General features: G+C 39.4%; 1 protein-coding gene across 2 annotated transcripts in view; it reads left to right on the plus strand.

Moving 5' to 3' along the window:
* crybg1a (crystallin beta-gamma domain containing 1a) overlaps positions 1 to 25,054 on the plus strand; it is a 327,674-nt gene that overhangs the window by 204,416 nt on the left and 98,204 nt on the right. For both annotated transcript variants that reach the window (XM_039747873.1, XM_039747874.1), the window contains one exon: positions 15,132 to 16,789. In XM_039747873.1, the coding sequence (XP_039603807.1) occupies positions 15,132 to 16,789 (1,658 nt within the window). The remainder of the gene's footprint in view (positions 1 to 15,131; positions 16,790 to 25,054) is intronic.

Consider the following 25,054-nt stretch of genomic DNA (forward strand, 5'->3'; position numbering starts at 1 on the left):
GGATACAGTGGGTGGAGGAGAAGAGTGAGAAGAGGAAAGCAGCAGAAAGTACTGAATGGAAAAAGTGTTCAGACGTGTGTAGAGGAGTGACAGATGCATTTGTGGAAGTGCAGTTGTATGAGAGAACGAGGTCAAGCAGTTTGCTAGCCTTGTGAGGCGGTGGAGGTGTGGAGCTGTGTGATGTTGAAGGAGGAAATAAGAGCGAGAAAGTCAGCAGTAGGAGGGCTGTCCAGGTGGATGTTCAGGTCCCCGAGGATCTGGGAGGGAAGAGGCCAGTCCATTCAGCTCAACAAGGAAGTTCCAGAGCAAACCGGGAGGGTGATAAATAACAACAAGGTTTATGTTAATTGGAAAAGAGACAGTAATTGTATGGTACTCACAAGTAGTGAAGTTGCATACGTTACCCTAGGGGATGAATTACCAGTTCTTACACATAAGGATACCTGTCTCACCACTCCTACTATTGGAGTGGCAGGAATTGGAGAAGTTGAAGGCAGACAGAGCCACCACTTGGAGACTCCTTTGGGTGGCAAAAGCTGTTGTAAGAACGACACTATATAGCGCCCGACTCGACACAGATTAGACACAGGAGGCACGTATAAAATTAAATACATTTTTTATTTTTCTGTAGCTGTGAGACACGTTCTCCCCGTGTCTCACTAGCTCAACACAGTCCCAAGCACACAATAAACACTTTCTTTTTCTCACTCCACCACTCCTCACCAAGCTTCGTCCTCCTTCCAGCCGACTCTGGCTCCTGAGTGGTAGTCGCTGGCTCCCTTTATAGTTCACCTGGAAGTGCTCCAGGTGCTTGATCCCTCATTTCCTGCTTCACTTCCGGGTGTAACGGAGTGGCTGCCCACACGGGCTCAGGAGTCCCAAATACAGCGCCCCCTTGTGGTACCTGCTGGACCCAACAGGGCTGCACCCAACTCCAATTCCCAGGATGCCCTGCGGGAACCCGATACACTGTTTCACCCCAGGGAGGTGGCCAACTAGCATTCAGGGGGAGGTATTGCAACGTCCATGGCTGTTCCCCCTGAATATAGTGTGCAGGGGCGTCCCGGATAGGTAAGGGCGCCAAGCCCCTGTCACACTGTATTAAAATCTGCTTTGCTGACCACACACTAACAGTTCCACAAGTTAAAGGAGAAGAGGGTGTCTAAAGTGGTGGCTTGACGCAGCAGATTAAGGCTGTCTGGATTTCTTCCTCTCCTGTTAAAGGGGTGATAGAAGTGTCATGTATTAATAACATGAATGTATTGTTGACACATGCTGAAGACAACTTTGAAAGGAAAGGAAAAAAGTAGTGTCCATTGCCTTGTCTGCTGTCCTTGCTCGTTAGACCCCCACAGGTAGACTCGTGGTCTTTACACAAGTAGGTCTTCACACGAGGAGGGCTACACATGAGTACTGATCAATACTAGGCAGTAAGCAGGCAAACAAAGAAAGATCCGGTCAATCATTATACTTAAAGCAAAATGATAAACAGTAAAATCAACTTAATAATGATAATAACTACGCATGGATAACTATTTGCAATGCACAACTACAAATCAATAATAGAAATCCAAACCTGAAAACACGTATCTCTCTCGAAACAGACACCTATAAACCAAGAAGTTAATTGAATGACTTTGAGCTATTCTCTTGAAACTATCTGCTGAATTGGGGTTAGCATTAGAAAGACTGCTCAAAATCAGGCTGTAAAAGTTGATATCCAGTGTGGATGCTCAACCTGGCCAGGACACCCAAAGAAGGGAAGGATGAGTGAAGGCAGCTACTGTGGGACACTGCCTCTCCCAAGACGCCAGATGGCGAGTTCCCTGCAGCATAGCAGTGCCCCGGATTACTGCAGGGCACCATGGGATTTGGATTGCGGCTTCTCAGCCCTGGTGGATACCATGGGTGCCGCCAAGAGACACTGCAGGGGGACCTGGAGATTCGTTTTCCTTTCCATAGCCAGGAAATACTATCGAGTCACAGGGACAGAAGCCCTAAAGTACTTCTGGGCTGAAGAAAAAAGCAAGTTCTCCATCTGACCCGGAAGTGCTTCTCCTCTTCTGTTCACGTGCCTTGCCAGCACTTCCGGGTCAAAGACTATATAAAGGACTGTTGGAGACCCAGCAAGCGAGCTGCAGTTGGGAGGGGTGTGACGGAGCTTGCAGTGAACTGTGATGGAGAAAAGAATTGTGTTTTTGGTATCGATTTAATTGTGTTTATTGTGGCTGTGGTGCTTTGAAGGCACTGTGTAAGAAGAAATAGTTAAAAGAATACTTCTTGGTGCTTTTACCGTGTCCATGTCTGTGTATTGGGTTTAATGGGGCCACAGCACCTCCAAGCATCTTACACCAGGTTTTAGGAAAAGTTGGCTTTCTGGCAACAGGCACCTACCAGAAGGGGACTGGCTGAGAGGTCAGGAGTATCTCAGCCAAACTTTAGCTCCATCACGCCCACAACAGTGTCTAGTTTTCCTAACATGTTCATGGCAATTGATTGCAATCATATAGCAATAAGGGCAACAAGCAAGAATGAAGCTGGTTTTGTTAACTGTAAGCAGATATGTTCTATTAATGCACAAGTCATCTGTGATACCAAGATGAGTTTTGCGGCATAGATCAACCCATAATTCATTTATTTTGTGACAGAATTGAAGTTGCAACTGCCTGGTTGCAACTTACATATTCTTTCTGAGAGTGATTGTTTTTATTTGAGATACTCTGGTTGCTACACCACGTTTAAATAATATTTGTCTTCCATTAATTGAATACTGTAAATAGGGACCAGCATGATTGAATACGAGAATAGACTTGCATCCACTTCCAGAGTTCATTCCCACCATGTACTCACCTTCCTGTGACTTGGGTTAAAAATTAATGGGTGTATAGATTTCACAAATTATTTGGTTTAATCAAACAACTTTTGGTTGGATGAGTTAATGATTCGATCGTAATGCCTATGTATGGTATTAAAATAAATTACTTTTCCAATAGTATGAATTTAGTATGACTTAACTCAGGTTAAAGTGTTTTTTTTAACATACTCTAACTGTATTTATTCACTTCAGTGTTGTAGGGGGTTGGAACTTATCTATGTAACTTCAGAGACAAAGCAGGAACAAACTATGAATAGGGTGGCACGCTAGTCATCTATGCTCATTCTGGTCATCTTCCATCTCCACTGGTAGCAAAAAGCAGTAATGAAATACTTTTACTTGGTATCATGCAGTTTACTGTACTTTACTAAAGTAATTAAGTAATGAGTCATCTCACACTAGTGTTCCAAAATACAGTGGTACCTCGGTATACGTCCGCTTTGGAATAAGTCCAACTTGGTATATGTCCTGTTTGGACACGATAAATTTTGCTTGGTATACGACCTTTGTTTGGAATACAACTCGCGTGCTACCCTTGTTTACCTCTCCCAAGACAAAGCCACAATTGCCCACGAGCGTCAGTGCGCCAGTTGCTAGCATTCAGTGAACAACCCGTGCTATAACTCTCTGTGAATTTTCACGTGTGTGGTATAGCGGGTCCACAGCTCCTGTCAAAGGCCAGTTTTAAAATAAACAATCATCGCGTTCGCGGCTTGGTGAGGTGGCTTGGTGGCTCTGCAAGTGGATAGTATTGGGCTGAAGCGGTTCTCAGGGCGATTCGCAATGTGGGCATTTCTCACCTAAGTGCACAGGTGACAGACCATTCACATTCGTGATTGTTCCTGGGGCTGCTGATTTCAGCTGCCATTCCCTCTTGATAAACAGAAGCGTGAGTCGGCTAGAAGGGGAGGAAAAAGAAAAAGAGAAAGAAAAAAAGAATAGACGGACGGGGGGTTGCAGGAGAGAGAGCGCGAGCGCAGAGGCAGGCTCGCGTTTTTAGCTGAACAGGGAGCCTGAGTGTTGGATCAACACCCGGGGAATAGTAGTAGTGGTCACTCCCACTGAGTGATCATGGAGCGGGATTGACCGGAAGGAGGTTGCTGTGGATCCCAAGTCGCTGTCAGGAGGACCCTACCGGAGCCAGGGATCGGAGAGGTGAACTGAACAGCTGAAGTAGGCAGAGTGAAGGTCAGCTGCAAGTAGGGCGACTCCCCTGTTGAGAAGCCCAAAGGGGGGAAGCAGGGGGGCTGCCAGGTAAAAAGGTACTGGGCTTTTTGTTGTGTGTGTTTTTTTTTTAAAGAATGCTTCCTGCTGTATTTTAACCTTATTGTTTTTAAGAAGACTTTTTTTCTATTGTTTTTAACCTCCACGTTTAACTTCTGATTTTGTGGATTTATTTATTGGAACTTTGGACACTGCACTTTAATTTGAACACCTTGTTTTGTTGATTGTTTTAATAAAACCACTTTGCACTTTTTCACCATCCCGTGCTTTGTTGTGCCTCACTGCTAAGCTCATCTGTAACATTACCGACGGTGTAGGGTTCAAGGGCTCCCAGACAGCAGATGGGAGCATACAGCAAACCCGCATCGTCACAATGTGATTTTGTGTTTTTTCACGTAAATTTGAATTGATTGTTGAAAAGTATGAAGGTGGCATGCGTATCCGGGACGTGGTTGCTGCATACCGTATGCCGAGAATGACAGTATCTACGATTGTGAAAAACAGAGACGTTATTAAAAAGTAAAGTGAGGTTAAATTTTCATTTATTTCATCTAATTGCTTTTGTATTTATGTATTTTAGTATTAAGCAGTATTTAAATTTTATACAGCCCAATCAATGTATAATATGCCAATAACAATAGGATTTTTTTTCATGGGAACGGATTAATAATTTTTCCATTATTTCTTATGGGAAAAATTTGTTTGGTATACGTCCTGTTTGGTATAAGTCCAAGGACCTGGAATGGATTAAGGACGTATATCGAGGTACCACTGTATATATGTATATATTTGCTATTTACAACACCATGACTTATCTTTCCCAAGGGAAAGGGAAGAATCCTTACCTCTCACCCTTAGTGAGAGGGTGACAAGCACTGACATCTGGGAGAGGCTCGGAGTAGATTCACTGACCCTCCGCATCAAGAGGAGCAAACTGAGGTGATTCACGCATCTGATATGGATGCCACTTGGATACCTCCAGGCAGAAATTTTATAGGCGCATGCAGCTGGCAGGAGACCCTTGGGAAGACCCAGGGTCCATTGGAAGGATTATATCTCCCTACCTATTTATTATAGCTTAGTGCATTTCCCTAGCATATTTCCAATTTTCTTTTGAAATTATTGTACAGTACCACATACTGCCATATTATAAAAAATACTTTGTTTGCAAGCTCTGTAGCTGAAGATGATGATTATGGTGGTCAATACTACTTTTGATCATCTGTCACTTAGATTAGATGGTTTGCCTACTTGCTCATTTTAATAGTACAATAAAGTATTCTTTTATCTTACCCCAGGGTGACTTTCATCTAAGTCTCTGACCCACTTCTGAGTACAGATGCAACACTATTTTTGCTACAAGAATACTAGAGCTTCTTTTAGGTATCCAAGTGTTACTGCACCCTATAGTTTTCAATTATTATTCAAGAAACACTACATTTCCATTGGTGCCCTATGTTTGTCTAAACCAGTTCCTGCTTCCTCATCCAAAGACCATATAATAAATGGGAAGTCAATCAAGCTCTTTCCAACCCTTCTAGGCTTCATTTTCTTTCTGTGTCTTTCTGTCTCACTCACACACACTCATTGTTAGGCAACTGTTAGATTACCTGCTCTCAGCTTCTCAAGCTGAATTCAAATGCAAAGGTAGACACACCGAAGCATTGTTCTGGGTGAGTCACTCGATCATTAAGCATAAGAAGTCCTTCCAAGATGGAGAGATGATAAAAGAGGCCTTCGTTGAGACAGATGGCTAGGGAGAAATTCCTGCTGAGATTTCAAGACCCCTGGCCAGAGAAAAAGGAGTTTCTCCTTGTCATTAAACATACAGAATACAAGCAACTTAATAACGATCAATGCCCGCTAGACTTGACAATTTTTTTCCGATCTAACCAACATTCCAGGATTTATGCCCCTGGTAGGGCCACCCAAGGCAAACTGGTCCTAGGTGAGGGATGAGACAAAGAACGGTTCAACACCTCCAATGAGGAATAAAAACTGTGGACGACGTTTTTCCCTTGCCCGGACACGGGTCACCAGGGCCCCCCACTGGAGCCAGGCCTGGGGGTGGAGCTCGATGGCGGCGCTGGTGGCGGGCCTGCACCCATGGGGCTCGGCCGGGCACAGCCCGAAGAGGTAACGTGGGTCCTCCTTCCCATGGGCTCACCACCTATGGGAGGGGCCAAGGAGGTCGGGTGCAGTGTGAGTTGGGTGGTGGCCAGAGGCGGGGACCTTGGCGGTCTGATCCTCGGCTACAGAAACTGGCTCTTGGGACGTGGAATGTCACCTCTCTGAAGGGGAAGGAGCCTGAGCTAGTGCGCGAGGTTGAGAGGTTCCGGCTAGATATAGTCGGACTCACCTCAACGCACAGCTTGGACTCTGGAACTAATCTCCTTGAGAGGGGATGGACTCTCTACCACTCTGGAGTTGCCCCGGTGAGAGGCGCCGAGCAGGTGTGGGCATACTTATTGCCCCCACTTGGAGCCTGTGCGTTGGGGTTTACCCGGTGGACGAAAGGGTGGCCTCCCTCCGCCTTCGGGTGGGGGGAAGGATCCTGACTGTTGTTTGTGCGTATGCGCCGAACAGCAGTTTGGAGTATCCACCCTTTGTGGAGTCTCTGGAGGGGTGCTAGAGGGCATACCTTCTGGGGATTCCCTCGTTTTGCTGGGAGACTTCAATGCTCACGTGGGCAATGACAGTGAGACCTGGAAGGGCGTGATTGGGAGGAATGGCCCCGATCTGAACCCGAGCGGTGTTTTGTTATTGGACTGTGCTTGCCACTGATTGTCCATAACGAACACCATGTTCAAGCATAAGGGTGTTCATATGTGCACTTGGCACCAGGACACCCTAGGCCTCAGTTCGATGATCGACTTTGTGGTTGTGTCGTCGGACTTGCGGCCATATGTCTTGGACACTCGGGTGAAGAGAGGGGCGGAGCTGTCAACTGATCACCACCTGTTGGTCAGACCTGGTAGGCCCAAACGTGTTGTGAGGGTCTGCTGGGAACGGCTGGCAGAGTCCCCTGTCAGAAGTAGCTTCAACTTCCACCTTCGGCAGAACTTCGACCACGTCCCGAGGGAGGTGGGGACATTGAGTCGAATGGGCCATGTTCCGTGCCTCTATTGTTGAGGCGGCTGACCGGAGCTGTGGCCGTAAGGTGGTCGGTGCCTGTCGGCGGCAATCCCCAACCCGTTGGTGGACACCGCGTGAGGGATGCCGTCAAGCTGAAGAAGGAGTCCTATAGGACTTTTTGTCCTGTGGGTCTCTGGAGGCAGCTGATAGGTACCGGCAGGCCAAGCGGAATCGGCTTCGTTGTTGCTGAGGCAAAACTTCGGGCATGGGAGGAGTTTGGAGAGGCCATGGAGAACGACTTTGGACGGCTTCGAGGAGATTCTGGTCCACCGTCCGGCGTCTCAGGAAGGGGAAGCAGTGCAGTGTCAACACCGTATATGGTGGGGATGGTGCGCTGCTGACCTCGACTTCGACGTTGTGGGTGGTGGGGGAGTACTTGAAGACCTCCTCAATCCCACTAACATGCCTTCCAATGAGGAAGCAGAGCCTGGGGACTCTGAGGTGGGCTCTCCCATCTCTGGGACTGAAGTCACCGAGGTGGTCAAAAAACTCCTTGGTGGCAGGGCCCCGGGGGTGGATGAGATACGCCCGGAGTTCCTTAAGGCTCTGGATGTTGTAGGACTGTCTTGGTTGACACGCCTCTGCAACATCGCATGGACATCGGGACAGTGCCTCTGGATTGGCAGACGGGTGGTGGTCCCCTCTTTAAAAGGGGACGGAGGGTGTGTTCCAACTATAGAGGGATCACACTCCTCAGCCTCCCTGGAAAAGTCTATTGGGGTTCTGGAGAGGAGGGTCCGTCGGATAGTCGAACCTCGGATTCAGGAGGAACAGTGTGGTTTTAGTCCTGGTCGCGGAACAGTGGACCAGCTCTTCACCCTTAGCAGGTCCTGGAGGGTGCATGGGAGTTTGCCCAACCAGTCTACATGTGTTTTGTGGACTTGGAAAAGGCGTTCGACCGTGTCCCTCGGGGAATCCTGTGGGGGGTGCTCCGGGAGTATGGGGTACCTAACCCCCTGATAAGAGCTGTTCGGTCCCTGTACAACCGGTGTCAGAGCTTGGTCCGCATTGCCGTTTCCAGTGAGAGTTGGACTCCGCCAGGGCTGCCCTTTGTCACCGATTCTGTTCATAACTTTTATGGACAGAATTTCTAGGCGCAGCCAGGGTGTTGAAGGGGTCGGTTTGGTGGACTCAGGATTGGGTCACTGCTTTTGCAGATGATGTTGTCCTGTTTGCTTCATCAGGCCGTGATCTTCAGCTCTCTCTGGATCGGTTCGCAGCTGAGTGTGAAGCGGCTGGGATGAGAATCAGCACCTCCAAATCCAAGACCATGGTTCTCAGCCGGAAAAGGTGGAGTGCCCTCTCAGGGTTGGGGAGAGATCCTGCCCCAAGTGGAGGAGTTCAAGTATCTCGGGTCTTGTTCACGAGTGAGGGAAGAATGGATCGTGAGATGACAGGCGGATCGGTGCGGCATCCGCAGTGATGCGGGCTCTGCATCGGTCTGTCGTGGTGAAAAAAGAGCTGAGCCGTAAGGCAAAGCTCTCAATTTACCAGTCGATCTACGTTCCTACCCTCACCTATGGTCATGAGCTATGGGTAGTGACCGAAAGAACGAGATCGCGAATACAAGCGGCTGAAATGAGTATCCTCCGCAGGGTGTCTGGGCTTTCCCTTAAAGATAGGGTGAGGAGCTCAGTCATCCGGGAGGGGCTCAGAGTAGAGCCGCTGCTCCTCCGCATCGAGAGGAGTCAGATGAGGTGGCTCGGGCATCTGATCAGGATGCCTCATGGATGCCTCCCTGGTGAGGTGTTCCGGGCACGTCCAACCGGGAGAAGGCCCGGGAAGACCCAGGACACGCTGGAGGGACTATGTCTCCCGGCTGGCCTGGGAACGCCTTGGGATTCTCCCGGAAGAGCTGGAAGAAGTGGCCGGGGAGAGGGAAGTCTGGGCTTCTCTGCTTAAGCTGCTACCCCCGTGACCCGACCTCGGATAAGCGGAAGAGGATGGATGAATGGATGGATGACCAACATGTTGAATGAGCTTAATTTACAGCTGCAAGGGAAAGAGAACTCCATGGTCAATATGATTAGCTCAGTTAATGATTTCAAACGAAAAATGCAACATCTGTCCTCAAAGCTGCAGCACCTTGATTTGGCGAACATCCAAAACCTCGTGTCAGAGCTGGACACGCAATGGAAGGCATGTGCGCAACTTGACAACATGTGCTACACAGAGCAGATTGAAAAATGTTTATCAGACTTTGACAGACGGTTTCAAGACTCAGCTTTACTTGAGCCAATCGCTACATTTAAGTGCTATCCATTTAGTGAATATGTTGAGGGTGATTCACCTGCATCAAAAATTGCAACACTGTTTCACCTAAAACTCCTCTATAGTGGAGGATGAGATTTTGACACTATAGGATGACATTCAGCTGAAGTCTGGTGCTCTTCCTCACAGAGGAAAAGTACCCAAACATGAGGAAATGTGCTACCTCCTTGACTGCATTATTCAGCTGTACTTATTTATGCGAGTCAGCCTTTTCCCACATGAAGATTATTATATTCCAAATACTGTAGTGACCATAAATGTATTGAATTGAATTGCAAGGTACAACAACATATATTTTATGTATAAAGTATACTCAGTATATATATATATATATATATATATATATATATATATATATATATATATATATATATATATATATATATATATATATATATATATATATATAGTGTTTTAATATAGGTAGATCATTTTGACCTGGTCATTTTAAAATTTAGCTCGCAAGCCGAAAAGTGTGGGCACCCCTGGTTTAGGGTAATTGGTTTGTTAATAAATACTTTATTATGAACAGAACAGCAAAGGTAGAAAAAATAAAATTAAGAAGAAATGAAATTGAGCTACCCTAACTGAGCCATAATAAACTTGTTTTTCTATTTCTGTCTCACAGTTTGACTTATTAGTGTGACAATTATGCTGTGGAAGTCGACTTTTAACTACAGGGTTTTCAATTCCATCTCCACCAACCTGACTGTAAACTATGCTTATGGATAGAGATCCTGTGGATCTGTACCTGTAAAGTGCCTTGTGATTGTGTTCACTATGATAAAATAAGAGTATTTTCTTATTTAAAGGTTTGCCTAGTTTTACTACTCTAAAGACATTTCCAATATTATACCCACCTCAAATCATGGTCTCAGAGATTCTCCTGTCTCTATTATGCTATTTCCAGATTGCCTTTGTCTCCGTCCTCCAGTAATCAACCAGTTTTCCCTTGATTTACAGGTACACAGTGCTGTCTAATTTAACATGGTCTGTGCATCTTAGTACTCTCAGGACAGAGATTATCTGTCATCCTGCTGCAAGCATACCTCAATCCTAGCTGAAATGCCTGTTGATCTTTGAGATTAAATGAGCCTAGATGACTTCTGGCAGTATGCACTGAGCAGTGTTGCTAGTGACAATTACATCTGACAATGTGGAAGACAGTGGGGTGAAACCAGCATGCTAAAGTCTACAATCTTTAGGGATAAGAACAAAGTGGGACATGCAAGAAGATAGTTAAAAACTGTCAAAATTCAAAAACACGAAATAATCCAAAAACATTAACCTGTTATAAAAATAGTCTAGAGTCTAAAAAACAAGCGTGGTAAAGCTTGAGCAAAAAGGAACAAGGAAATGAGCTCAATGATAAAAGTAGTGCTCATTGTAAGACGACAGTGTAGTTAAAGAATATGGTAGGATGTGATGCATGGTACAACTTTTCTCAGTAATATTGAATGTTAAGGTAAACTAAACTCTTTTATGGTTTTAGTACAGCTCGGGTTTTCATGGCTGTTTGTTTGATATGCTCAGCTTTGCTCACCTTAGACCGCATTTCAACACGAGCCCGTGTCTTTTAACGTTTACTTTAGAGCTGAACCTTGCAACGCAGACATGCATGCGCGCTCCAGGTAGAGGCTTAGGCGGTGACGCGCTCTGTTCTTTTTTCGCGCCACCTTTGACACGCGCCTACCAGTCAGACATCGACGTCACAGCTCAGGTAGACAGTCGGATGCTTCGTGAATGAGAGTTCAGTCCCTGCGGCGCATTTCGTGTCGGTAAGAGGTGCGTGCAGCGCTCCCACCTCAAGTTTCATACTTCAAGAATTCCATTTTTTCTTTCTTGACTGGCTTTCGTTTGTGTCTTTTCCGAGCACCGTGGGGGATCGAGCCGAAGGGCATCCTAGCTGGATTTTAGTAGTGTTTAGTGAAAGATAATATTTAAGAAATGTTTTTGTGGGGATTTTAAAATCAGTGCTAAAGAAAGTCAAAATATTTCACTTTGGGGAGGATATTTAGTTCACTATTATCACGGTGGAGCGCTTGATCGACTTAATCCGCTAGAGGTGTCACCCCACTGTCAGTAAGAGGAGGTAGGTGCATTTTCAAATAAATAAGTAAAATAGACGGAGTCTCCTTGGGACGTATATGTTGTTGTCGAATTTTAAACCTCGTCACATTGCAGTTGGCTAGCGTTTTGCAGTGTTCCAGGCTAGCTGCAATGGAAGCGGATATTTTTCATATAGCATAAGCAACTTGCAGCCCTTGTAGCTCTTTTGCAGCGAGATTGTTTTCCTTACAAGATACTCGGGCTCATATTGCAGACAGCCTTGGCCGTCTACAATGAGGTGGATTTTCCAGTTCAACAATGACAATTTTCATACGTCTGTAAACCTATACTGGTAATCCAGCGCCTTAATACACTGAATGATATTTAGAAGACTTGAATATGTTTACCTGCACTAATACCAAAAATTACTACTCCTACTAGAAACTTTTATATTGCAAAAATGAAATATTCGTAGTAGCAGATCTGTCAGCCAGAGAAGTGAAAATGTAAAGGCAGCCATCTGCCCACATACAATTTTAAATGTTATACTTTATTTGCACTGTTTCAGATGGATAAAAGGCTTTAAAGATTTTTAAAAGGGCTTAGTGAAAGTTTGGAGACAAAATTAGTGACCTTCATGTTTAAACCTTTTTTTCGTTGCATATTTTAAGGCCGCACCCAGCTTTCTTTCTGTTAAATTATTTTCAGAAACCTACTTTCTATTTTTGTTCTGTTGTTAAAGGAAAGCCCTTGCATACCTGTTTCACTTCTAAACTTAGTAAAAATTCTACTGTTAGTAAAGCATTTACTTTTTTTGTTGCGTACATAAGTAAGGTAGTACATTCAATGCAACAAGCGTGAGAAAATATTTCAAATTTATATAGTCAGTCAGCACACATTTTGCTTTTGTTTATAAGGTAATGGTTTCACCCATAATTTACATATTAAACATAATATTAGTCACTTATAATATAAAGTTTGTGTGAAGTGGTGCCATGCTTTGAAATGTAGAGAAAATTTAAATGTATCTATCAGAATACATTCATATATATACAGTAGTGTATCTTTGATAATGTTTGTGAAAAGGAACTTCAATTAGACAAAAAAGTGTCATGTCAGACCCAAACCAGTTGTGATGGAGAATTTTGACTTAAGGAAATAAATGGTAGAAGTAAATTTCATTTTAATTTTTCAATATGTCGACCATATCCACTTAACAAATAGATATATGTTATGAATACAACCCTTAGTTGTTTTTTTTTTTTGTTTGTTTTGTTTTTTTGTTTTAATGTAAAGAAAAATTACCAGAGAGAATGCTGCAACTTCAGAGACCTGGTTTTTAATCCTGAAAAGCTATAGACTTTGTTTAGGTATAAATGCATGAATGACAAATGATGTATTTTACTGTTACTATTTTGGTCAGTCCTTCAGAGTTATGGGTTTAAATCCCAGTCCAGGTACTACCTATGCGGAATTTGCAAATTTTCTTCTTCACTGTGGGTTTTTTCCCTGTTTGCACCAATGTTTCTCCCCCATGCCAAAGGTTTTTGTTATTTGATGACTCTTAAGTTGGCATTTTATGAATGAGTGCAAGTATTTAAGTGGCCGTTTGCCCAGAGATGGATATAATTCTTTGCCCAGGTATAAGTCTCACCTTCTACCAATTGATTCCTGGAGGTGCCAGTCTTTTGTAGCCCTCAGATGGATAAGATAATATGTGGATGTTACTGCATTATATTTGTGAATTCTGTGTGTGCTTTCTAGACTTTAGTGAAGAGTGCAATATAAAAATAAACTGAACTGAATTTCAGTACGATGTTTTAAGGTATGTACAATTCTTTATCCTACTCTGGATACTTATTCTTCATGATTATTCATCACCTGCAATGAACATGGAAAATAAGAAACAATCCTTTTCATTTGGTTAATGTAAAATATGAAATACTACATGTCTAGTGAAGATAATAGTACTGAACTGGAAAGCATAAAGAACTATACAAAAGAAATAATATCAAAATTGGAAAATACTTCATTTTTACATAAGAATTTTGTGGTGTTTAAATTAAATCAAATTTACAGAAAATAGAAAGTTTATATTTGTTTTTTTTATTCTCTAGTGCAGAAATGTAGTAGTAATAAATTGTGATTTACTTAACTGCATGGCCTTAATCAAAGCTTCTAGCAGTTTAATTTTTTTCTTATTTTGGGTTCGTTCACCACCATTCATGCTCAAAAAAATTAAAGCATTATTTTAATTTGAATCCTCTAGCTGTTCCTTTTACTGTTGGCAAGATTAGAGATACTGATGGATGCTGTATGTTTTTACTGTCTACTGTGCAGAGTGGGGAATACTCTACTCTATTTTTGATGAAAAATAGCTAGGTCCCTTACATTGCAAAGGATGCTACAATTCTGTTTTTCCAATGTTGAATAAAATATCACTAACAAGTAGTTTGTATTGTTGTACCTTAACAGAACAACCAAAAAAAAAATTTCTTAATGATTTTATATGGGTATTTGGAAATTCTGTGCACACTAGCAGTATGAGGCAGGAATGACAGCTCTGCACTTCCGCAGTGACCTTTGAAGCACAAGCGTACATGATAATACAGGGTGGCAGCAGGCAATATGTTTGTAATATTACAGAATAAGATACCATATAATGAAAGACTATCAACAATCACAAGAGAGACTTTTTATGGTGTTTAGTGTCTAGTTGTATGCAGAATGGAGCCAGCAATTCACATCTGGGTATAAACAATGTGTACTCACCAGCCATGCCTCAAAGCATCAAAGTTTGGCTTGAAAAATAGCATTTGGTAGGTTTTAATGCTTTTGTTTTCATATTGGGATCCTGGTACCTTTTCCTCCACAAATGTAAATAAATAAATTATAAAAAAGTGCTTCACTTTAGAACACATTTTGACATGGGATATTAATATATACTGTACCTTTATTGGGGAAAAAAAGCTTTGAGTTGAGAAATATTGAATTTATCTTTTAAGATGTGTGGCTGCATATTGGTGTTCATAAAGTACATGCTATTATTTCTTTATTTAAATATATTAATGTGTGATTTACTGCCCCTTCTTTGACATCATATTTTAGTTTCTCTGCCTATGTTGTTGCTTGGCAATGAGTGAATGTCATGTCAGTCGTTTATATTGCTCGTTAAAAGAAATTTACTAGTAGCCATCATTCCATTGTATTCATGTTGTTCCTAAAACTAAATCCTTATCTCTTCCAGCCTTTGGTTTTAGTTTTTGATCTCTTGATCCATGGCTTGACCAAGGGCAAAAAACACTTGGCTGATAATGCACCAAACATGCCTGTCCATCCAGAAAGCCTCTATCAAGAAAAAGAGAGAAATATTATAGAAGAGTGTAAAATAAGACCTGGGTGTACTCTTTTCTTGAGAGCTAAACTTGATACTGGGTAAAAGACTGGAATTTCTAGGGGTGTTTTAATGAAATGTCCCCAAAAATGAGCTACACTTGGCTCTTTCTCTTTAAGATTTTGCCTTGTTTCTTACCTGCAAATATGTGTTTTAACATGTCATACCCCATTTTCTTTTTAGAATCGATCTTCATCTGATGAAAAACCTAAAGTTTTTGAAAGATTTGGCAATTTCTTTGGATCGGGAAGAAAAAAAAAGAGCAAGGGTTCTTCTGATGGCTTCCTTGAAGAGAATACTTCAAGTACTGAGCCTGCAGCCCTTGGGCAGAAGAATGAAAAGTCCTCTATACCTGAAGATTTAAGCGATGAGCCAGAGTTTCCAGTGTTGTCAGTGTCAGGTGAAGCTGGTGCAAAGGACCATCAAGTTAAACAGTCTGTCAAAGTATTACAGGTCACAGAGTTAAAAGTTAACACCATTGACAAAAGCACACTTAGTTCTACTCCAGTCACTTCATTTTTTCAGGAAAACGCATCTATTTTGTTAGAGCAACCTGAGACCCATGGAACAATCCTCACAAGCCTACAAAAGGCCGGAGAAAACACAACAGTTGAGAAGAACGTGAAACATTTTCGGACATTGCCTGTCAGGCTTGGATCTGCTTCTGATTCTGATTCAGAAAAGACACATTGTTCGCCAAAGAAACTTCATGTTTTTGTAGAAGAGACAAGCATAAGTAGCAGCACAGAAAGCTTAAGGGGTCAAACTGGAGAAAATGCAGTAACTAAGGAGTTTGATAAAGGATCCACTTTAGAATCTGACCCCCAGAAATTTAAAACCACAGCAGAGTCTGGATTTTCAGAGTTGTGTGTAGCTAAAAATTTGTCTGCCCCAGAGCAATTAGCTGATCTTCAACAGATAGACAAAGCACCATTAGATAGTCATCATTTGAAAAGTGACATCACTCAGTCTAATGAGCAAGACACTGTTCATTTTGCTCACTCCTTTGGATACAATGAACAACTGCAACAGGGCTGTACAGATCATTCAGAAATAAAGCTAAAAAAAGAAGCAAGACAAGTACTCACTGTGGAGGTATTCCTGCAGCCTGATAACGAGAGTGTCCCAGTTGAGGAGAGTTGTACTGCTGAAAAAGCAGAAATGGGCAAAAAAGGATTAAATGAGAAAAACAGGCGAAGCGAGAAACGAGGTTCCATAAAACTCCAGGAAAACCAACAGTCTACTCAGGGAAAAACAGATACAATACCACAGTCTGTGGGCAATAATGTTGAACCTGCTGCACAAGCACCTGAAGTAGAAAATGGCACGTTATCTGCCAAAGAAATAGAGATGGGAATTAACGGAAATGAATCAAAAGAAATAATGGGTCATCAGCTTCCAGAACAAAAGCTAGAATTACAAAGTGAAGACAGTTGTTTCCCCACAGCGTCAGCTTCAGTGAACAGCTTAGCCCAGCAGAATGAATTAGCTATCTTGGCTGTTCACTCTAAAGCTGAGCCTCAGGGTGACACACCTGTATCTACAACAAATAGCATGCAGGGAAGTAAAATAAACACAGGCACACATCAGGAAGAGTGTCAGACTTCCGTCACAGTAGAACTTCAGTGCCATAAAGGAGAACCTGCAAAGCAGACCTTGGAATGCTCCACATTCTTATTTAATGCTCCACAAGGGGATGAGATCCTCTGTGGTAAAGATGGCGATCTACAGCTTCATGCTTATCAAAGTGAACATAAAAATATCAGAAAGGATTCAAGTGAAAGTCATATGAAAGGAGTAGCCAAAGCACATGTGTCTTCACAGAAGTCTGAAATAAAAATGTAAGTATTTCAATTTATTTTTGGGCACTTGGTGATGATGTGAAAAACATTAAATCAGAAAAATGTTCCTCCAAATTACAATGCATTTTAATTTGTATTTTAGGCCCACTAAAAGAGTTACAAGTATAACCACTCCTTTAAAGCTTTTGAATGAGTCATTCTTTTTGTCTTTAGGCCTGAACAAATGCTTGCTGTTAAAAAAGAAAGATTAAAGTTAAATTAATAATAACCATCAGAAGAGTAAGAGATTACATAGGTAGGTCCCCCTGTAAGATGAAAATAAAATGTTTTCCGGTACATTTGCCAGACTTTGTTGTGCAAGATGTTTGAATGTGTAGAAGTAAAATATAACACGGTACAATAGATGCTGTAAATCTCAGAAAATACAAATAAGGACTTCAAACAATTATGCTTTCAGTTTAATGGATTTGTGGACACATTTCCTTTAACTTTAAGTTACATCAAATATTAAATGCAGTTACCTCACATATCACCTGTTAACACAGAAATAATAAAATACATAATTAGCACATTAATGATCTTGGGCCATGTTGCAATATAAGAGGGTGAGGCTGTAATATCAATGTGCTTCGAAGGCACTAAATATCAGCGGTCATCCAAGTAGCAGCGTGTAATAGTAGAATGTCCAAAAGCAAAGCCCACAGGTTTGGGGTCAGATCTTCTTTTCAAGCTGTGAAGTTGCTTCAGCACTTACTTTGAACTGCTTGTTAAAGCGAAAAAACTGTATTGTATCTATGCAATTAGGAATGTTCGCAGTTCTGAACCATTTTGCACTTCTTTATGTTTAAACAATATTTTAAGATATTAAACACTATAAACCAAAAGATTTCAGCAATTATTTAAAATTCCATTACTTGAGAATTGAAAAATGTGGACCAAATCGTTTCAGGAAGCAATGTATCATCAGTGAATGGTTTTATGGTACACAGCAGCATAATTTTTATTATAGCCAGCAAACACTATATCAATCAATACTTAAAAGTCAGATGTACCTCAGAGTGCACACAGTAAAATGTATGAGTATTTTACTGCAAAAAAGGTACATGTAAAGTAGCTCTCTAAGACAGCAAAAACACTAAACCCTTCCTGAACTTTTCATATCCACTGATATTGGGCATTGTTAAGTGAAATATTTTTCTGAGAGTAATGTGTAGAAACCAGATGTTCTGGGTTGCATACAAGCATTTAAAAGGAAATTATTAGACAGATTTTAACTTGATTTAAGCATAACATTTAGATTTGTAATGTGAAAGCAAAGGTTTATATATCTAATTCAGAAGATCATTTTAAATCACAGAAAGGGAATTTATTTATGGTCTTTTAAAGACATAAAATAGTTTTAATAGTGTTCATGCCTAAGTTAGTACTTTTTGGAAACTGAACAGGACATGCAGTTAGAAAATGAAGTGATAGCAGAAGGAATGTTTGATCAAAAATATGTAACTGATTATATTGCTTTAAATCAGTTGTAATAATGAAAAAGGTTGTAGTCTTTTTAGCCTTTTCACCTATGTAAAATTCTGTTCAATTATCAGTGATTTAGTGAATTTAATTTCATTTCATTTTTGCATGTGTTCTTTCTGTTTTGTTTGATGGTTGTATATATCACTTTGTTGTAGCCATGTTCCTTGTGAGTAGATGTTCATCCTGTAAAGTTACACTATCATGTTCTTTGCCATTTATGATTTTATATGTCTTGGGGAAATAGTTTCTTCCTAACCAATACTAGACATGCATTTCATAAGAACATCTTGTACCTCCCTACCTCCAGGCTCTTCTGAACCCAGAGAATAGATGAGAGTTGTGTAATTAGCAGTTTCCTTTCCTCTGTTTAAAAAACAGAGCCCTGAAATGATCATTCTTTGAAGTGAAGAATGGTTCTTGCACAGTTGTTGAAGAAAAGGAGAAGAAAAAGAAAAATAGATTATTTAGCAAGTTGCTGGAAAACTTTCTGGCATGCAGAATAATTAAAATCCATGTACCCTTTCATTCATTTTCTGAAGTAACCTTTTCAATTTTATGGTTACTTGGGGGGGCAGAAGCATTTTATCCAGGATGCATCAGGCACATGCAAGAATATACTGTACATACTGGAACCATCATAGACCAGTTTAGAGTTTCCTGTTAACCTATTATGCAAGTTTTGTTTTGGGCAGCTTTTTAAAAGGTGGTCATTACTTCTTATACTTTACAGGGATATATCATGTAAAAAATTTAAATACCCTTAAATAGATTTTTGAGAGCTAAATTGTATTTGTTTAAAAACACACTGTCTATAATAGTCATTTATTGAAATGTCAACTGGGGACAATACTAACAATGTCAGTCAGAGAAGACAGAGCACTTGCATTTTATATTGCTTTATATTGATTCTTACTGTAAATAATAAAGGAATGTTCCAGGCCTTAAAGAAATATATCTTCTAATTTTATTATTTTTAAAACATTGATATACTGTAAAACTTATTTCTGATCTTCTTCACTTTCAGAAAGCCTTAGTCAATATTGTTAAATCACTTATCCTAAATATTTCTCCTTGTACAGAATATTTAGTAGGTACACGTTAAAAGTATCACATTTTTAATTAGGCAGGACTGGCTCGACTTCTCATTCTGTGGCCCTGCTTGTGAAAACAAGCTGCCCTCTGAAATATGGTTATACCCTCTGGGCAGACCAGCACAAAATAGCCATATACAATTACAATTTAAGGAATGCTTTTAATATAGACTTTAAGTGCTGTTTTCCAGGTGGCTTTTCAACAGCATGTGAATAATAAATGTATTTATTTTTCTTCTTTTTGTAAGATCTTTGGAAGGATTACTATTTATTTAATAGATTAAGGACTCCAGCTAGAGATTTCATATGTAGACTGCTTAAGGAATTTTATGAGTATCTGAAAATGGAGCATGTTAGTTGTGTTGTGTCATTTGACACTCTGGTGCAATTAAAAGCTGAAATGTGTGCTGCACCCAGACAAAAACAAAGACCACCAAGATAAGGGAAAACTATAGTTTTTTCATCACAGATAACAAGTATTCACCTTGTGGAAGATTTACACTTTTGTTCAGAGAACTTTAAAGTGCCTTTTGTGATGCTGACCATAATTATGTTTTTTTCCCCATTTGCACACTTTGTCATGGTAGGCTGTATGCCACTTGTGATTTTTAGCCAGAACTAATTCAACTGAAGTAAAATAATAAATACTGATATTATCTTGCTTTTAGCTGTGGTCACTTGTTACACACAAGGATGAGGCTATTCATTACCTGTTTACACAAAAAGAAAAGTCAGAGGAAAATGACGTGAATATGCAAATACAAGTTTTAGGAATTCAGTCAGGGTGGGAGACAGGGTGGATGGGAAACTGCCAGCAAGACACAATAGTCCTTAATTACACTTGAGTACAATTCAATACATGTTATCTCTTGCCTGGTTTCCACTGGATTGCACTATTCATAAAAGGAAGTATTTTTAAAAAATGACCAACATTATGTCACACAGTGAAAGTTTGTGAAAAACTCTAAAAAGGTTTGGGGAAAAAATTGTCTGTTAAAATTGTTTAGTTGAGATCTTTACTGTGAAAGCAGAGCAGTATGTTTATTACAAACCAAATACAGCTCAAACCTCACATATCACGATCCTGCCATCAAGTATGGTATTGTCGGCATTGTTCACTGTTGTTGTTTTTCAGGAAGAGAAACTGACTTGCAATCTAGGGCACTACGAATGGAGCCAAACACAGGCAAATTGTTGAAAAGAACCTAAAGATCTGTGTTTGTAGTGAATATTCATAATAATGAGCATAAGCATACAATAATACTACTAAGGAATGGCTTGAAATAAGGCTAGCATTCTGAAATGGCCCAGGCACATGTCAGACTTAAATCCATTTGGAAAACCTGTGGTATGACCTGAAAATTGCAGTCCACGGATCCACCAGTTGGAAAATATTTGTATAGTAGAAATGCCAGAAATTCCAAAAGGTGACATGCAAACCTCATTAAAACATTTCCAAGAAGACTTGCAGTATGGCTAGTGGGGAGATACTTTTATAAATAGGAAATGTACTTTTTTCATTCAGAAGAAACAAATATTCTGGACAAAATATTTTTTGATTTGTAAACATGTCACATTTGTTTGTTTTTAGTAAAGAAAAGAGAAAATTATTCAGTGCATTAAGATCTGTAAGTGTAACAGAAATAATTTTTTAAAAATTTAAGGGGCTAAGTATTTTCTGAAGTATCACATTTCGGCCATGAATAGATTCCTAGGGGGATTACAATCTGTGTTTCTGCCTGGGTTTTTTCAGTTACTTTTATTGTCAATGATGGTCAATGTTTGGTAATTTGTTGATTTTAAATGTACCCATTATGAATGCGTGCATGTTTGTGTTTCCTCTGTAATTGACCTGCCCCATCAAATGCTGATTCTTGCCTTGTGTTTGATGCTGGCAGAATATTCACTAGCAATCTATGATGCCATTACACAAATGGAGGTTTTAGGAAATGAATAAATTGATGCATGTCCTCAAGAGTGGCTGGTAGTAACAAATGAGTGTTGATGCTGTTAAAGTCAAAGGTATAGCAATGTAAACAACATCATAATGTAGAAATGTATTTTAATCTTAAAATACCATCTTGATCACAAAAACATGATTGGATTTTAAATCTGAAGATATTGACTTAACAAGCTAAAAACCTAGCATAGCAAAGGTTAACAAGAGAAGAAAAATATTAGTAAGCCAAAACAAAAAATCATTGCTTCACAGGCATGTGTTTGCGAGTCTAAGTAGTTATTTGTCCTCTTCACTCCTTATCACTTCCAAAAATAAGTATAAATTTTTTTTTTTTGCAGGTTTTAGAACTTTGTATCTTACTTTCTTGCCAAATACCTGAGCATTTCAACACCCACCTTGTAATAACTTCCAGAGTTAGGGATTGCATTAAAACCAATGCATCCTTCAGGAATTTTTCTTTTGGAGATTACAGTATATGGACATAATGCACCAGGGCAAACATTGTAAAAAGAAGAGAAACTCTTACCTGTATTTGAGTTTCCTGTCCTAGTCCACACTTCATAGTATTTATGTTTAAAAAGTTTAAAATTGTTTACATTGTAGAAATATGCAGAAAAAAGATATTTTCAAAGAAGTGTCCCAAAATAATATTTGATGATACTAGCTTTAGGGAATGCCAGTGTGTTATGTGCTACTCACACACTAAAGTAAAAATTACACATAATAATAAACATTAACACTGAAGGGCTACAGTACTCTCTTTCGGAATACCACTTGAGAAATTAGACAGGCAGTGTACTATAACATAACTTGACCGTACATCTGTAAAGACATTTTTATGTTAAGGTATAGTATGAAATTTCCTTACTGAAAACCCTGGAGCTACACTTCCTATTTTCTCTCTTTGTTTATGAGCTTCAAATCCTCCCTAAAAAGGGTGGTGAAGCACAGCTAGTGAAATCCGAGCAACAGATTCTTTATCAAAACAGAGTAAACTTTATGGAGTATCAAAAAACAAATAGATAAAACACATAAGCATGTTTATTGGTACTGTATTCTGGCTCAAAGCTCAACACATGAGAATTATTCAAGCCAGCATCTTATTCTTGTTAGCAAATACTGTTTTTGGCCACAGTTTACAGGACTTGAGTAATATATTTATATAACACACTATGCATTTTTAACTTTAAAATGTTAATAACTTTTTCATGGAGCTTGAATTGCTGTGCTAATTAGTACCAAGGATACAAATATGGACCAGATCTGTAACGCGTAGTTTGAAAGCTTAGACTAAGAATTTTCTAGTGTCACTTGGCCAATGCAAGAGATTTCAATAACACAATAACACTGGACATGCTGCAGATCCATTGTATTTGCGTCCTTACATGTTAATGTGGTGTCATTTATGCATGATTTCAAAGCTCCTGTACTGTCAAGTAGGATGATTCATTGCTCAATAATTTTCATTTTCTGAAAAATGTGCGCTGAATGTTGTGCATAATACTTGTAACATAACATGCAGTTTTCACATTATAGATGAACACTCACCTAAAAATATAATATCTTAAACAAGTTCACTATATTCAGAAATGTTAAACCAAGTTTATACTCTTTTGTCACTATGATAATAGTATAAACAGAATAAAAATCAAAAGGCTCTAATAAATTATAGTTCACAAAAATTGAGCTATTGTTTGAAATATTGTGTTTTGTATATGTTGTTTATAAAAATGTTATGAAGAGGAAGAATATCTTAAGTGTTTTCTTAGTTGTATATACATTTATGCATATCAGTCTTTGGTGACTGTAGGATTGATGAAGAATACTACTCAACTTTTTGTCATAAAGTCTGTACTTATTGTCGGTCATCTTCTACTTAACCTGGTCCTTCCTGTCCATCCATTGTGATATTTTTGTAACCTGTCTTAAACTATTACCTACTGTACCTTTGTTCAGATATGAAAAAGTAATTTTGAACAAAACAAAATGTTTTAAAAATGTAATCACTTTTATTGCATTAATTGCATCCTGCCAAGGAGAAGTGTAGCTTATTATTATTATTATTATTATTATTATTGTAATACAGTACAATCCTCAAACAAAATATAAAATGACATAATAGTATCACAAAATAAGAAAAAGTTATTATACAAATCCTTTAGCAGATTTGAAAAAAATGTGTCTTAGATTTTACTTAGAAATAGCCAGATTTGGTAAAAGTTTATTGCAAAACCGATGACCAATAACAGAAAGGCATTACCACCCATAGTATTTAATCATGTTTTCAAAATAACCAAAAGTTCAGCCAGGGTAGCAAATAAAGAGTACAGTACAGATTTATGCACCCCAATAGTAGCATATTATTTTCATTCAGTAAAATAGCTGTTGAGACACTTTAATACAATTCCAATCTTAATAAGATTCCAATATCTTTTAATTAATACAATAAATTATTATGATCAACAATGTCAAAGGCTGCAGTTAAATCAAGTGAAACAAAAAGACTTGCATGATCCTGCATCTGCTGCCTTACAAAGATTATTAATGACTTCAACCAGTGCAGTCTTAATGCTATGAAAGGCTCAAAAGCCAGCCTGGAATACTTCATAACTGTAAGCTATGTAAAACCAAAACTGCAAAGCAAACCTTTTCCATCACCTTTTGAAATAAAATTTTGATCTAATATAATAAGACAATACCCCTGGATCAAGACTTAACTTTTTCAGTTAGTCTAATAGCAGCCAGCTTAAGGGAAGTAGGATCTTTACAATGCCAAAGACATATTTATGATTTTAGTTAGGCATGGATGAACTGCTATAAAACAAGCTTTTTAATAAAGAAGTAGGGATAAAATCCAAAGATCTAGTCCAAAAGTAAGTTGATATGTCAGCTGGTCCACCCTGTTTACTGTTGATAGCAAACTTGAAAATGAACAGGTGCACGTTGGCCCATAAAAATCAAGAAGACTGTGAACTGTGTTTTATGCCAGTACTGATTTCTAATTCAGAGGAAATTGTTGGCAGAGCTAATCATTACCAAATCTAATTACAAATTATACAAAAAAGCATTATTATAAAGCTTTAGTGAGTCCCTTTGAATAAAAGAATCCACTAAATATTAAATAGTGTAAAAATGTTTTAATTCCCATTTTTTCATAATTTCTAGTTGATAATTTTAGTTAAAGGTGATATTGTGTAGTCCGTATAGCTGTCAGTAAGAGTAAAAATGTCATCCGATCATCAGTTTTCTTTTTTTTTTTTCTTTGATATTAAATAAAATATGTTCTGATCTGAAATTAAATTTTTTTTATTTTATGCAAAGATAATAAAATGAGTTTCACTTTCTGTTTAGATATAAGGAAAACTATCACTAGCAGACAGAAAAAAGAAACTGATTACAAATGTTGATGCCTTGAACGTGGAAAAAACAGTTGCTCATAAAAAGCATATGTATAATATACATCCATTCCACACTTTAGCATACACGTCTTTTGTGATGTAAGAGGAAGCAAGAGCAAGTAGAAAACATGAAAACAAGGAGAATATGCCGACTCCACACAGAGTGAACAGGCTGGGAATTTAAGCTAGACCAGGCAGGAGTGCTTACACTGCTCTGCTATTCAAATAAACCTATTATTCTTTATCATAATGTCTAGAAAATTACCGTTTGTTCTTACTGTGGTATTATAAAGAGTTTAATTATGGGAATATATATAAGTGTCAAAAATAA

Source organism: Polypterus senegalus, chromosome 3 (genome assembly GCF_016835505.1).
Source record: "Polypterus senegalus isolate Bchr_013 chromosome 3, ASM1683550v1, whole genome shotgun sequence".
Classification (NCBI taxonomy): domain Eukaryota; kingdom Metazoa; phylum Chordata; class Cladistia; order Polypteriformes; family Polypteridae; genus Polypterus; species Polypterus senegalus.